Below are 15,465 nucleotides of genomic sequence, written 5' to 3' on the forward strand. Positions count from 1 at the left end.
CTGATTCTGAAGTGATGATAAGTTACTAGTTCTCAAACTACATTTTCAGCCATATATGGTTAGAGATACAAAATCGTTTAATATGAGACGGTATGAAACGGTGAAACAATGTACTCCTATATTGTTTAACTCATACATCAATCATCAAAAATAAAAGATTAGCAATTACAGGAGATAATAAGCAATGGTTAAAAGTAAAATTACATACTTTGTTTCAGAGAGTTATGCGTGGTTCATCATACTTACTACAAATGAAATAAAACAAGGTCAATAGTTTCATATTCACTATCCCATTCACATGATTGATTTTCAATAATATTTGCCTTTTTTCACAGATTCCATGGACAATGGAGGTCACCAGGAAAGTTCGTAATTGCTTTACAAGAAATCCATAGATCCAAAGGTATTAATAAGCAGTTTTTGTAAAGGGATAACGTATAAAACTTCTTTTACATTATACATTTTTTGCAATTCTGTATGGTTAGTTTCACTGCAGCTACAGCTAGTGTATTGGGGGGAAATGACTCTCTATAGTCAGCCGGTGACAAATGATAGTCGGTGAAACTATAGAATGTAGTCCAAAGACACTGGTTTTTATTACAGTCGGGTGCGGTGCGGAGAAATTATCCAAACTCTACAAATTAAGCCTCGCGAATTATACAAGTTCATTAAATGTTAATTACAGGAACCAAAGGTAAACAGCACAAAAAGAACCAAAAGCATAACAAACTATTGCAATGCTGTATAGTTGTTGAAAAAAAAAATTTCGCTGTATAGTGTAAAATTTCGCGAATTAATTATGTGTGTTTATCTTTCGCAATTCACCATTGTAGTCTTTTAAAAAGCGTCATTTTTTCATTACTGACCCGTATATCACATAACTGACCCGAATCACCCGATCAGTCATATAAATATGATTATGTCATAACTATCGTAAGATACATGTGTATAAACACTATTATCACAGGTAATACTGAAAGTCATGATCAAATTATGACGTCGCACGGATTGTCTCGGTTGATTTCACCACTAATTATATAGAAACGAATTTGAAAGTTTTGTCTGAATAAATATATTAAATATTCATCATGTGATAAATATAATCTTGCAATCGTGGATACGTAATATGAAATTTTAAAGTCGTTCAATAATTTGATATGCCACTGGCCAAAAGGTTCGTGAGACATCACATTATCGGAACTCATTTAATAATTTTCAAATTACAAAGTCACTCATGTAAGATCCTCTATTTACGTGTTAATTTTCTGTTGAGACTGATGTGTGAGGGAGCTTTTCTCCGCACTACACATTAAATAATTAATGAGAGGGGCTTTAGCATCGGCCTGATATGAGTTATCCGGAAAGGGACGCCCGTTTGTCTAAGGGTAATAATTCATAACAATAACAATATTGGCAAAATCAAGGCACCGTCACTAGTACGACCAATCTAATACTGTGTGCTCATGTGTCTTAAAGATGCTTAAGACTAAGCTCGAAATTTAAAAGGAGTTACTTTCGCTTTTTCGAGCAGTTATATTGTGCTCAACCCAGATTCTGATGAGATGATGATTATTTAAATAAGAAAAAAAAATTACGCCGCCAGTGTATGTAAGAGTAGTTAAAAATGGTTTAATATGAGACGGTATGAACGGTGAAAGTCAAATGTACTCCTTATATTGTTAACTCATACATCAATCATCAAAAAAAAAGATTAGCAATTACAGGATATAATAAGCAATGGTTAAATGTAAAATTAAATACTTTGCTTTCAGAAGAGTTTTATGAGTGGTTCATCATACTAATACAAATGAAATTAAACAAGATCATTAATTTATCATATACACTATCCAATTTCTCATGATTGATGTTCAATAATATTTGCCTTTTGCATTATTCCATGGATAATGGAGGTCTCAAGGAAAGTTCGCGTTGCTTTACAGAATACCATAGATCATAAAGTATATACAGTTTGAAAGGGAGAACGTCTATAAAACTTCAGTTCATTGTATCATTTTTTTCATTTTAGGCAATGGTATTTTACTGCGCATAAAGCTAGTGTATTGGGGAAATGACTCTAATGTAGTCTGTGTGAAAAAGGATAATTCAAAGATATAATTTTCTATATACTCGGTTCATTACAGGTCGGATGCATGCGGCGCGGAGAAAATATCCCAACTCTACAATTCCAAACCTTACTGCCTTAATGCGAATATACAAGTATCACAAAATGATATATTGCACAAAACATCACAGAAACAATATTATGTAAACAGACACAACATTAGAAAAAACATAATAATACTATTGGCAATGCTGTATAGTTGTTGAATTTCGTCCGCGTGTAAAATTTCGCGAATTAATTAACAAATATATTTTTTTTCGCATTTCTCCATTTTAGTCTTTTAAAAAGAGTCATTTTTTCATAACCTGAGCCGTATATCACTTAAATGACGCCGTTCTGCTCCATAAAATATGCTTATGTCATAAATATCGTAAAGATACAGGTGTAATAAAACTATTATCACAGGTATAATACTGAAGTCATGATCAATTATGACGTCGCTCGATTGTCCTCGTTGTGGATTTCACCACTAATTTATAAGAAAACAAATTTGAAATGTTTTGTCTTAATAAATAAATTAAATACTGTATCTATTTGATTACTAAAATACTAGCAATCGTGACGACTGGATTTGGAGGGGCTTCAGCACCCCACTTAAATAATTAAACCAAAAATCGTCGGAGTGGCTATCCAGAAACTACAGTCTTTGATGCATCGTCGTCTGTTTTGCCGCTGGTATCAAATAAGGAGGGGTATTAACAACATTCGTACCACAATAGGTGGTGTTATTTAACTCTCAGGACATTGAATAAACACTGCAGCTGTTGATTAACAATATTGTTTATACCACACGTGGTATAAACTCTGTACGCATTCTGATTGGCTGGTGAACTTTGACCGAACTAATTATTTCTCAGTGTCACGTCATCATTGTCAACGTCATCAATAATCAAATGACGTCATTCTATGTTGTGATCGCCGCTAGAACAAATATACGTACCCGGCCTACTATACCTTTCGGACGACACAATTTTCTGTCTAAAGTCTTTTGAGCTACAATATTGCAGCTAGATCGCCGCTTGACGTCCAAAACTGCTGTTGGAAAGTGTTTGCGTCGTGGTCGTTGTGTCAAAATACGTGACGTTTTCATACATGTTAAATTGACATTTAGTATTAATAATACATCTTGACGGACAAGAATTCTACTGATGAGTTTCGTAGATTTAACGTGTTTGAAACGAACTTAGTGTTGATGGTAATATGGCTTGATGATTATCTGGCGGGAAATAGGCGATGCCGTGTCGTGCGAATGCTTTTACGTGTATACATGTAGTCCGACACTATGAAGATTTTAAAAAGATATTAAATGAGTATCATTTAACCCTAAAGATGTTCCCAATTAGAGGAATTTGATATCGATGGATTCTTCATCAAACTATGACTTTTGAATACGGATTAGTGTCTTTTTGCTGATAAAAATATTACTACACCTTTTTGCATATTTCACTAAAGCTCGTGTCTTTTGTAACTTTTAAAAAATAACTCACTAGTGTGGAATAAATTCAATATCCAACAACCAATCATTGTGTAACCTCTATTTATATAATAAAATAGTATAGTGCTGCTTAAATTACCTTGTTTTGCCTCCATGCTTCACAACTATTCGGCACTGAAATGACACACTCAACCTCATACGAATATTGTTTTAATAGAATAACTTAGGATAAAGAAAGAAAACTCTAGATAAATAAAACTAATCATAACTATTAGTATAACCATTATACAACGATTATATTGTCATATTGATACTTCAATGCAAGTCGTCTGAACTATCGTCATCGTTATCACTGTTTGTTACAAAACTATCTTCTTAGATCCTGATGTTAGAATCAGCAAATACTCATAATCCGTCTTTCTTGAATGAGTATATATTGTTATCTGTATCAAATGCCATGATGTTACCATTTTGTAGGCATAACACTCGAGTTGGACCTATTGGGTAAGAAATACATTGCTTAAAAGCAAAATTAGAGCCAGACAACACGAATATTCCTGCAGAAGTCCCTAAAATGATGTCGCCATTGTAATCAAAACATCCACTTGCAATTTCGACTTGTGCAGTTGGAATGGTAATCGTCTTTCGTTCTGTCGATGAATCAATCAATATTGCACTTCTGCTTCTACTTATGTCTCTTCTAGTGGCCAAATACCTTCCATACACTGCATCCTTTGTCAATGAGCCTGGGATAAAATCATCAAAATGAGAAAGCATATGGGTATGCAGACCGGACCTTTTTCCATTCTCGTCAAGTATTTTAAGTCTGTTATTTTGGACTAAGTAAAGGGTTTCTTTTCCATTTGATGATTCTATCAAAAGCAGTTTTGGAGGCAAATTTGTTAAAAACATTTCTTTATCGTCGCTATGTAATAGTTTTGATACAGAGTTATCTTTTCGTGTGTACCAAATTGCACCACTATCTGGTGAAATAGACATACTTGTTACGAGATTGGGAGAGTTACTCCACTCCCTAATTTTCTCGGCTTTACATATTTTGTGTTCACACCCTTTGTAAAGCTTTGGCCTAAATCCAACCACAATGTAAATGTCGTTTTGGAACGTTTGAATGTCTAGGATATTACACTGAACTTCCATGAAGTCTTCGTTTAACTCAGGACGTGAAAAGAGACAGCGTATGTGTGGAGCATATCGTAGTTCATCACTCTCAGACTGGGATATTCTATCGAAAAAAGAAACCAAAATTTTATCAGTTATTCTTAAGATGATCCGTTGCTTGTGCATGATTAAATAAGAAATTGTTCAATCATATCGAAACATCTTCCGAAAAAAATAACGAATTTATGCATTATGTACTTATTTCGTTTAAATATAGGATTTTCGTATTTCTACACTGAAAATCAGTTGTATTTGTCAAGAATTTATAACATTATATGGACCTGACTTTACTTATTTGTAGAAAAAAAAACAACAACATTTGTCTATCTTGTTTCTATCCGTCAAAATGGTACATATTCAATTCTTTCTTAACTTTAACTTATTTCAAAATACAATACATTAATCGCATATAGGCGGTTATATTCGAGGGGCTGGTATGTTCACAATTTCTTTCGGCATTGTTAAACAGTACATTTAACAGTATAATAACGAATATGTGATGCAAAAATATATTGAGAAACTGTTAAATCATTTATACTCCATTTATGAAAGCCATAAAGGCAAGAAAACAACCCCGGTATTTCAAATTAAGTTCTTCAATATACAAATGATATACGGAATATATATACACCGTTTACCTGTTTTGTAGGATATCCATATTGGAGGGATTATTTTTATTCACCCTATCGGCTTTTACATAGTTCTGAAAAGTATAATTTACAAATTACTCATACATGATAATAATATGTGATTAAATCCAATTCAGACATAATAATTTAGCGCCTGAATTGATAGAAACACATATAGTCAAAAAGTAAAAACCAAAAGGTATATAATTTCATGAACGTGTTTGTAACTTGTAGTTTGGAGCTACAATGGTTGATATGCTTGTCAAGAGATTATTATCTATAAGATTAATTAGTCGAATCCAGATTTCGGTGTATCCCGGCGTACTTGTATTGTAACTATGAAAACTCACTTTCATAAATAATCAAATGTTGAATCAAAATGTCATTTACACATTTACATAGTTTTGACATAGTTTAAAATCAAAGTTTTTAATTGTTTACAACCCACCCATAATGATGTAAATACCCTGTACCCTTCTACCCAGGTCCCTTGACGTTCGAGTTAAAGAAGTTATACGGTTACTCCTGGTTCTCCCTAGCTATTCATATACAAATTACAATTCATATATGTAACATCTGCCAGAACCTAAACGTAAATGAACTTGTTTTGTTACTTTATGTAAATTTCTAGCTATATTATAGATCTAGAGAAAGAGATCATCGTATATGAATGGATTAAGACGAGTTCTACACATCAGACCAGACAGAATAACCACCCGCATTATTTAGTGTAACGAGACTAATTCAAGTGAGTTTACCCGGAATAGCATATTTAGACAGATAGTCAGGTTTCCGATTTATACAGGTTTGTATTACTGTAAATCAAGATGAATAATACTACGATGTTTGCGCCCACATGGAACAGGTACAGGTGCATTTGCGAGTACGAGGCGTGGCTATATTACACCTGCCAATCGGTCCATATTTCCGTCGGCCTTTGAGTAGAAAACTTCATATCACGCTGCCAACAGGAACATAAACTCTTTATTATACCGAAACGCGATTAGTAAAAATGGTTGTTTTACACTTAGTCCATCAGTGTTGAACAAACGGAAGGGGAGATGAATACGTGTGAGAGATGGGCGGTCACCACGGGACATCCGTTCCAGGGAAATACTGAATCCATTTCCCGCATGAATATACGCATACGATGTTTATTTCCCTGTCATGTGATGTATTGCAGTATTTCAACTAATCGCAGACATTATTATAAATGTAAACTAAGTGTCATGTCTCCCTACTGTCAGGACAATAATTGTTTATTATTCCGAAAAAAAGTTTTTCTCGCGCCAGACTACAAGTCTAATATAGTGGCTAGAATTAAGTTGTTTGCTTAAAAACTGTTGGGCTTATAGTTATTGTTAAATCATAAGTTAGACCTACCGTATCTTTCAGCCCAAATCAACTCCCTATAGCATGTTACATCATATAAACATTACATCGAGTGTAATTGTGTTATATGTGTTTTTTATCATTATGATAAGAATATTACTAATTTCGTCGTTCAACGGTCTAACGCTCGACCAATCAGCGACTGTGATTCATCGGTGAGGTATAATATCTGGATTAGATAGTTAGATAAGGGCCGTTCGTGACAAGTTTACATTATTAAAAACTGATCAGCAATGAGATCGGTCGGAATTTTAGTCTGTATGGACAAGCGTTCCTGGAGTTATTATGTTCGGAAGGAGTATCTAAGTATATTTGTATCAGTGAATTCGCATTAATATACCTTTACTGTATTGAAAATGTATAAAAATCAATTAATTTACTAGCTCCTTATATTTTGCATTTGTGCAAAAAAACATTCTTGTGCTAGTCATTTCGAGCATGCACAAACTTAGAAGCTTTCACGCACCTGCAATTGGGTATTTACATGCCGGAAAGTTTTTTTCTCGCACCAGAAAACAAGTCGAACATAATGGCAAGAATTCAGTTGTTTGCTCAGACACTGTTGAAATACAACGACCATTGTTTTAGTCAAATGAAAGCCTTTGAACGTATCGGTCAACTTCGCAACGAGGAATAAAATGTTTCTGAAAACGAAAAAAATACTACATCCCTCAAATCCATACTTTAACTTTATATATATACATTAATGTATTAAGCCATTACCTGGTGTTTCGGGACCGATTTAAGGTTGACTCCTCGAACGGCAGAAGTTGATGACATTACCCCTTCCAGGTCAGTAGCATTTGTCTTGCCCGTGCTCGAACCATCATCTAGTAGAGTTGTAAATTTGTTTTCCAGGAACGATGTAAGCACTGCATTGTCTGCGCTGGTAAAAGAAATCTCACTTGAAACCGTAAGAGGGGATACCGATCTCGGACTAGAAATAATCTGGCTGTCATATCCTACTTGGATATTAACTGGATCTAAATGTTTTTGTATGTCGCCATTACAATCCGTCATTTTAGAAGAAGATCTGGACTGATCAGAGCACATTTCGCCAACAACGTCCGGCGTGAAATCTAAAAAGAATAAATAGTTCATGATATACACTACTGTATATGAATTCAAGAGAAATCATGTTTTCTAACGCGGTTATATTTCCAAGCTATAACCAGTAATATCATATTTCTGCTAAAGCTAGATTAATGATCCATGAAATAAGCACACAACGAAACGTACAGATAGCTATTACTTCTTCACCGATAATTATCAATGCTGTGTAGGAATTATAAGCATCCGACCCTTGATACCAATAAAACAAATATGAATGACAGGTCACAAAGACAAATATTGCAAGAAATATATAAAATAGCACACTTTTTAATATGAAATTGTCGCATTACGCCATGAAACCATAATCATGACTAACAACATCATTTACAAACACCTTGCAGTTTACTTTGATTTGGAGAAAAAAACAATAACCAAAAAAAACAAAAACAAAATCCATATCAGCGTAAAAATTATATAGTAATCCTACTTATTTTTGCATGCCAATTAACGAAATCGTGATAATGGTTAAGTACATGTAAAGTAGAACCTATACTTTAGCTAACTCTGTATCGCGAATTTAGTTCCGTGATTAGACGTTCGATGTATGTCAGTAGATTTACAGAACAATGATATCACAGGACACATGTACAACAGACCACCGTACTGTTTATCAGTGTAGATTAATGTAAATTAATGGATTTTTTTTCGCGACGACTTCATTTCGCGAATTAGTTATCGGATTCTGTTTAGGAAGATTTGCGGATCATCCGACCGATTTTGCGGCGATTGATTTTCGCATTATATATTTGCACGCAGAATACGCGAAAAAAGTTGGTATACAGATACCATTTGTCGATATTGTATTTTTCTAAAGTTCTAAAGATGTTATACATACAATTGTGAATTTTGTTCAATGTGTTACATTTTATATGGTGACTATTAAAAATGATTGTTTGCAACGAAACTGCGTATTCAACTATTGTTGCAACTATTGATGTCACAAGACGGAATTATGTGTATCGTTTTTATTTGAAGTGCATTTCCTTAATTTGCATTCATTAGTGCAATTTCCAAAATGAGCCGTATTACCTTCATTCCCTAAATGAACTCCATCCACCGTATCTGCTGGTTTGTATCTACCTGGGGAATCAGTCGCTGGAACCACTTTTACCAGAAGCTCGTATTGTGAAACTGAAATATCTGTTTGTGTTTCCTTAGAGGGTTTTACGGTTTGCTTAGCTCTACGTTTCCTGAAACAAAACCAAAAACTACTGAAGTAAAAATCTTCCAGTCTAGTGTTTTGTTTCAAATCTTCAATCTTGTGTTACATGCATTGGAAAATTGACGATAAATGTCATAGATTATATCAATGGAGATAATTCCACATGGTACCCGATGGCATTTGTATATCTCCAGTGGTGATGGAACGTAGCCCTTTGTAATATTTCCGCTGAAATAACGTTAGCGGGTGGCCGGCCGCGCGATAACGTCATTTCAGCGTAAATATTACAAAGGGCTACGCGGGATATCATGTTTTAACGTCAATCTATCACCAATAGAATAATAGTCCCGCACAAGCGTTATCGGGTATCACGTGCTACGTGAATTATTCCCATTATAAAAGAACGAAATCATATATTCTGACAATGCGGTATTTCAAATAAAGCCACACAGGGATACTGATCTACGTTTCAATCCGCTGTGATTTAGCAAGAAAGTCCGTCATTTGGCACGATGACCTCGATCATATCGCACAGGTGAACAAGGTTATACATTTTTTGTATGCATGTGTAGCAGACTCGAGTTTGATATGTACGCAGAATACCAAAACAATTTAAACATTACTTCAGTAAGTTTGTCTTGGCTCCGTGAACCCGGTCTTGTTACACTAATGGTCGCTACAGATTATCAATATGACACACTTACCGGCGAGACTATGCATAATGGCGGACTTTCCAACTAAAATTAAGCTGATTAATAATGGAGTAGATAAGTTCTTCCTTTTCTCGTTGCTGATTTGAAATTATGTTTCCATCGGCATCAATTAAGGGAAACATCGTCTACCATACAAGAAATATATTTTAAACTATAACTTTCGCTTTCGAGGGCAATATAACTAAATTTATTCGAAGCACGTAAATCATTGCCGACATTCCGCCATAGTATCTTACATCTTTACCTTGTTCTTTCTCGTTCCTTCTCTTTGAAGCCCTCCGGATCCAGTTCCTTCTGTCTTTGACGCCAAGTCCGACTTCGTACACTTGACTTCGGTATATTCCGGTCGGATTTCCTTTTCTTTGGTACTACTCTAAAAGTATGTAGTCATGTGTGAGTACTACACGCTTAATGGTATCTTTAGGAGAAAGTTATATTTGTAATTTTCCTATATTCATGGATTCAAAATACTAGTTAAACAATTGCTACATTATCGTACCATCGTCTGGGTATTGTTTGCGATGAACCCTATCGAAAGTGGCACCGCTCTCACCGATTTTTATATTCAAAGTTAATTGCAATGATAACATTTGTAAAACTTACGCCATTTGATTTAGAGGAATCAGAGTAACACGAAATCCAAACCCCGCAAATAGGTTAATAACATGATCGTATATGAAATACAAACCCCAGATCAACGCCAGAAAACATATGATATGTCGTTTGATAGTCTTCGTCATTAATTTCTCCATAGTGCTTTATACATGTTATGGGGTCTTTGTTCACTGCAAATGTGCTTTTAGGTCGTATAACAATAATTTGATTTGCGGAGATAATGTCTTATCAACAAGACATGGCAATGCTACTTAACCTGTCAACAGCTAACTCGGTATGGCAATGCTAGTTACCTTGTTCAATATATAATTCGAAATGTCAAAGCTAGTTAACCTGGTCAATAGCTAACTCGACATATCAATTCTAGTTAACCTGGTCAGTAGATAACGCGGTTTAGCAGTGCCTATTTAATTTGGTCAGTAGCTAAATCGTCATTCCAATGCTAGTTAACCTGGTTATGCGCTAACTGGATATCCCAATGCTAACTACATTTTACCAAACACTTAAATAAAACACTATGACACGATATACTCCATCCTCGATATCCCAGCGGTTAGTATCATTGTGTTATATCTAGCCCTGGATTATCGCATACTAAAATATTCAGTGAGAATATCTAACCAACCACAAGCCTGCAAAAGCTATATTTGAAGACAATAGAGAGAGACGCCCGACTTCAAAGCCACACGGTCTACCACAATGTAGCATTATACGACTCTTTGACGTACATTAAAGGACTAAATTAACTGTTATGCTCTAGGATGGATATGCCTAGGCCTCCAATCTATATTATATCAGAACGTACCCGTTTGTGCCAGATGCAATTTCCTCATGTAGAATCGAAGGATCTGGAAGCGTCGCCGAGAATACATCATCACCGGAAGGTTCCCCAATAGGACTCAAACCTTTTTGACTTGTCAGTTCATTTGGGGGTCCCATGTCAGTTCTCAGACCATTTTCAGGTCCTTCACTCTTTTGTTCACTATCGAAGCCTTCCATTTCAAAGGACACCGTCCACTCCCATATAAGTCCAAGTTGATGACACCTCTAAACGTCTAGCATCATTTCTGCAGGAAAGTGCGTTATGATACAAACGTATTATAACAGAAACACAAAAAGGCTAGGGTATTCCCTCTTATACAGATAAGTACAATAAGGAAATCAATCATTTATTTTATACTGCAATGAATGTAAAGAGAGAATACCGGTCATATATATGTATGTATATAATCTGGACACATGTCAATGTGGATTAATCAACTATAAAATCAAAAGAAGCATGTGATGAAAGTTTTCCGCAGCAAAAAATGCTGAACTGCGCATGCTCTGGTGTTGTCTAATACATTGGATCCGCATAACGCTTAAACATAAGTGAATTACTACCATCCGCGCTATTCTGTAATTGCATATAACAGAGTTATCTGCACTTGCGGGTAGGTATTGATTGTGACGTCATGTATTTGCGAGCGTAACGTCATACTTTTCAGAGAAAACGAGGTGAATTGGGCTCACAAAATCATGACGTAACAATCGATACATAGTGTATATTATACATTGAGTTTAGTAATTATTAAATATCAAAGAACGTGGATGTGGACGTGGATGTGGCGCAGTGATAGAAGGCGCAGGTATGTATGTTTGTCTAGGCGACTGGGTGCCGTAGATCGAGAGTTCGAGGCCCGGATATGGCACAAGTCAATAAATTGTCATGCTTTGTTAAATTGTGTTTCTTTGATATTTAAATAAATTTCGCACATACACTATAGGCCATACATATATTTGTATATGTAAACCTATTACATGAGGTTCAAAATATATCACAGCCATTTTGAACATTAATTAATATGTTTCTGTGCACATAATACGAGTACTGTCTGTGTCTACATATCTAAGATAAATATTTCTATATATGTACATTGTGAAAGAATATTTGTGTTTTACATCACGAAACCCAGACAACATAAATGATTTCAGAACTAATTTTATTTTTTTGTGTTTCGTTGTTAAACTTTTACCATATATATGTGCTTCGGTGATCGAGTTAAGATATCAAGCTTTATCATCATATGGCCTTCACGTCATTGTCAGATGATCTAATCTCGTATGGGGCAGCTGCCAGATACCAACAAATGAGTTTTGTCGGGTACTCGTCCACTATCTGTCACGTTCTTAATGACACTGGCTGTTTACAGGACATTAAATCAATCAATCCAACAAATATAGATTTGTCTTTGTTTTCTTATATGTAATATGGTGCCAAGTTGTACTACTTTAATCTACGGTGTTTTGTTTTGTAATGCAATTATAAGTGCATGAATGAACATCAGTAAGGTCATCTGATTCTTGTAATTGAAAATTTGAAAATCCACTTACTTTCCATAGCAGCTGCTTTTATTGTTTTCCTAAATGGCAATGGTAAGTTATATTGATAAGTTTGTAGAATCACATAGGTTGTTGTCTTGTCGTTAATAGTACATTTATCATCACATAATGAAAAAAGCAAATCAAATATGAGCAAGAAAAAAATACGGTTAAAACGTGTTCCATTAACCAAGGCTATTGTTCCCATTTAGATGTCTATCAGATGAGTAATTGTAATACGATAGTATATATACGTATCAGCGTTACGTGTTGGTATCTCTCCGGAAGCATTCGGGCGTTCCATGTTCCATGTAATTTCAATACTAGTCGTATTGCTAAAAATAAAGATTCGGTAATGTCTCCAGCACAGGGCAGGTGTTCGGTCAAAAAGTTAACAGGTGCTGAAATTAATAAGAGTAGTATGTATTTTTCAACATTTGTTATTTCCTTTTCGTTACCTTCATACTTTATTTTGTAGACATCTTTAAAATAAAAATACAGTGGATATACACTACCGTTGTAATATAGTCTTATCTACCTTGTATATTAATTCACCTGTAAACTCATATCATAGCTATATTATACGAAGTTCAAATCTCGTGTGTGGCAGTTGCCATATACTGACCAATTGTCGGTATTTTTTGTCCGGGTTCTCCGACATTCCTTTACTACCTGCCAGGTCCACAGATTATATGACATTAAAACAATCAAGGAAACAAAGGTTTCGTGTTTGTTTTCGTAAATGTTACACGTACAAAGTATATAGAGATAACTACTAAAATAAGACGCATTAAGCTATATTACTGTAATCATGTAACTATGTTTTATATATATATAAAGGGCCTCGGAAAACGTACGGTTGAAATGAGAGAAAAGCACTACGATATGTTTAACGTTAAATGTATGTTGTTTATTTAGCTATTATGCTCGCATAGAGAACAACCAGCAATTGTGTTTTATAATGATAATCTAGGTATATAACACTAGATAGAAAACAAGTTTGGGTCATTCAGCCAATCTCCAACCAGGATAGCCATTTCGAAATCAGGCGCCTCATGTAACAGAAATAAGATACAGACAAGGCAAACCCATTGACAATACTATTAAATGAATTGTCTATTGTTTAGACATTTACAATATTTCGTAATGATATGGATTAACTTTCTTTATATATTGTATAATTAGAATATTGAAATAAATTGAGCACATTGATTAGTCATTCCCTTAATTACAACTCCTATCAGACCTATTACACGTGTAGATATACCACAGATAGCTGTAGAAAGTTATATCAGTTTGTTTGGTTGAATAATATATAACATACTTCTGATTTAAGGAAGGTAATACATGATTTAATAACACGACTATAATGGGCTTACTTTCAAAATACTAAACAGTAGGCAGACGGAATGTTGTAAACATATTTATCATTTTACTTGTAAAACTGAAATAAAAGTAATATACATGTGTGTGTACACATCATACCAATTATGTACAATTTCTCATCAGCTATCTTCGGTAGCGTTCCACACCAAGGTACCCATTTTATGTCACCTTTGGGACTGTAGAGCAAATATTTTCTATACTCCCGTGGTATTCATTCCACAAAAACAAGGTCTACCAAATATTCATTGCATTTTAGATAATCAAATATCTATACCAAATATCAGTAGGAATTCTACATTTCATCACATCAAATACATTGACTTAAGACTGAATATTCAGATCATATTAGGAAAGTGTTTATATATAGTCAAAATCACCTATATAGACCACCCTATTGATAGAAAAGAGATCTTAGTTTTGATGTACCAGCGTTACGTGTGAAAATTTCCCAGGACGCATTCGGGCGTTTCGTGTCCGAGCACATAGCAGATATTAATACTTATTGCTAAAAATAAAGTCTCGGTAATGTCTCCAGCAAAGGACGGGTGTTCGGTCAAAACCTGAACCGGTGCTGAAATTAATACGAGTAGTATGTAGTCGGCAGCATTTGTTTATTTAGTTTTTGTCTTGATTTCTAATTTTGTAGAAATTTTTAAAATAAATAATACAGATGAAATACAGTACCGTTGTAATACTGTCTGAAGTACAATAATGTACGGTTAAACTGACATCGTACTTATATAATACTCATCTATGGTTACTTATATTTCAGGAGAATGCAAAACACTTTAAACTTGTTGTTTTATTATTTTGTACATACACTAAGTCACACATATAAACATATAATTTGAGCTTCAAAATATATAATTGCTGTTTTGAACATTACATTATGATAACAGAATCTAATTTTCTGTGCACATAATACGAGTAATGTCTGTATCCACATATGTAAGATAAATATTGTTATTTATATATATATATGGACATTCAGAAAGAATATTTTGTGTTTCTACTTCACGAACCCTAAACTGTTTGACTGATTTCCGAACAATTTTGATCTTTTGTATTTCGTCGGGTATTCCGGCATTCCTACCTTAAAGATATCAAGATATATTACCACATGGCCTTCACCTTATTGTCAGAAGTTCGAATCCTGAGTGGGAAAGCTGTCAGATACCGACCAAGGTCGATGATTTTCGTCGGGTACTCCGGCATTCCTCCACTACTTTAATGACACTGGCTGTTTACAGGGCATTAAACCAATCAACCAAACAGACTTAGATTTGTGTTTGTTTTCGCTATATGTAATATGGTACTAATTTATAAAATCGTGTCAAGTTGTATTACTTTAATTGTGT

The 15,465-nt window shown here is 34.5% G+C and overlaps 1 protein-coding gene across 2 annotated transcripts; it reads right to left on the reverse strand.

The window, feature by feature from the left end:
* Positions 1–3,642: 3,642 nt before the first annotated feature.
* LOC138331749 (uncharacterized) lies at positions 3,643–11,461 on the reverse strand. Of its 2 annotated transcripts, XM_069279513.1 has the most exons (7): positions 11,166–11,461; positions 9,990–10,118; positions 8,900–9,060; positions 7,481–7,836; positions 5,375–5,439; positions 4,627–4,800; positions 4,119–4,303 (listed from the first exon to the last, which is right to left on the reverse strand). In XM_069279513.1, the coding sequence occupies exons 1-7, from the start codon at positions 11,357–11,359 to the stop codon at positions 4,258–4,260; spliced, it is 1,125 nt and encodes a 374-aa protein (XP_069135614.1). In that variant the 5' UTR covers positions 11,360–11,461; the 3' UTR covers positions 4,119–4,257. The 2 variants fall into 2 exon arrangements, with proteins under 2 accessions (XP_069135613.1, XP_069135614.1); XM_069279512.1 differs by having other exon boundaries at positions 3,643–4,800; positions 11,166–11,458.
* Positions 11,462–15,465: the final 4,004 nt, after the last annotated feature.

The sequence above is a fragment of the Argopecten irradians genome, chromosome 9 (genome assembly GCF_041381155.1).
Source record: "Argopecten irradians isolate NY chromosome 9, Ai_NY, whole genome shotgun sequence".
Lineage (NCBI taxonomy): Eukaryota > Metazoa > Mollusca > Bivalvia > Pectinida > Pectinidae > Argopecten > Argopecten irradians.

Coding starts and splice junctions, on each gene's coding strand:
- LOC138331749 (XM_069279512.1), bottom strand. CDS start 11,359: ATGGAAGGCTTCGATAGTGAACAAAAGAGTGAAGGACCTGAAAATGGT. Junction 7,837..8,899: donor AGTTCATTTAGGGAATGAAG/GTAATACGGCTC, acceptor TATTCTTTTTAG/ATTTCACGCCGGACGTTGTT. Junction 5,440..7,480: donor AATCGGTCCCGAAACACCAG/GTAATGGCTTAA, acceptor TATACTTTTCAG/AACTATGTAAAAGCCGATAG.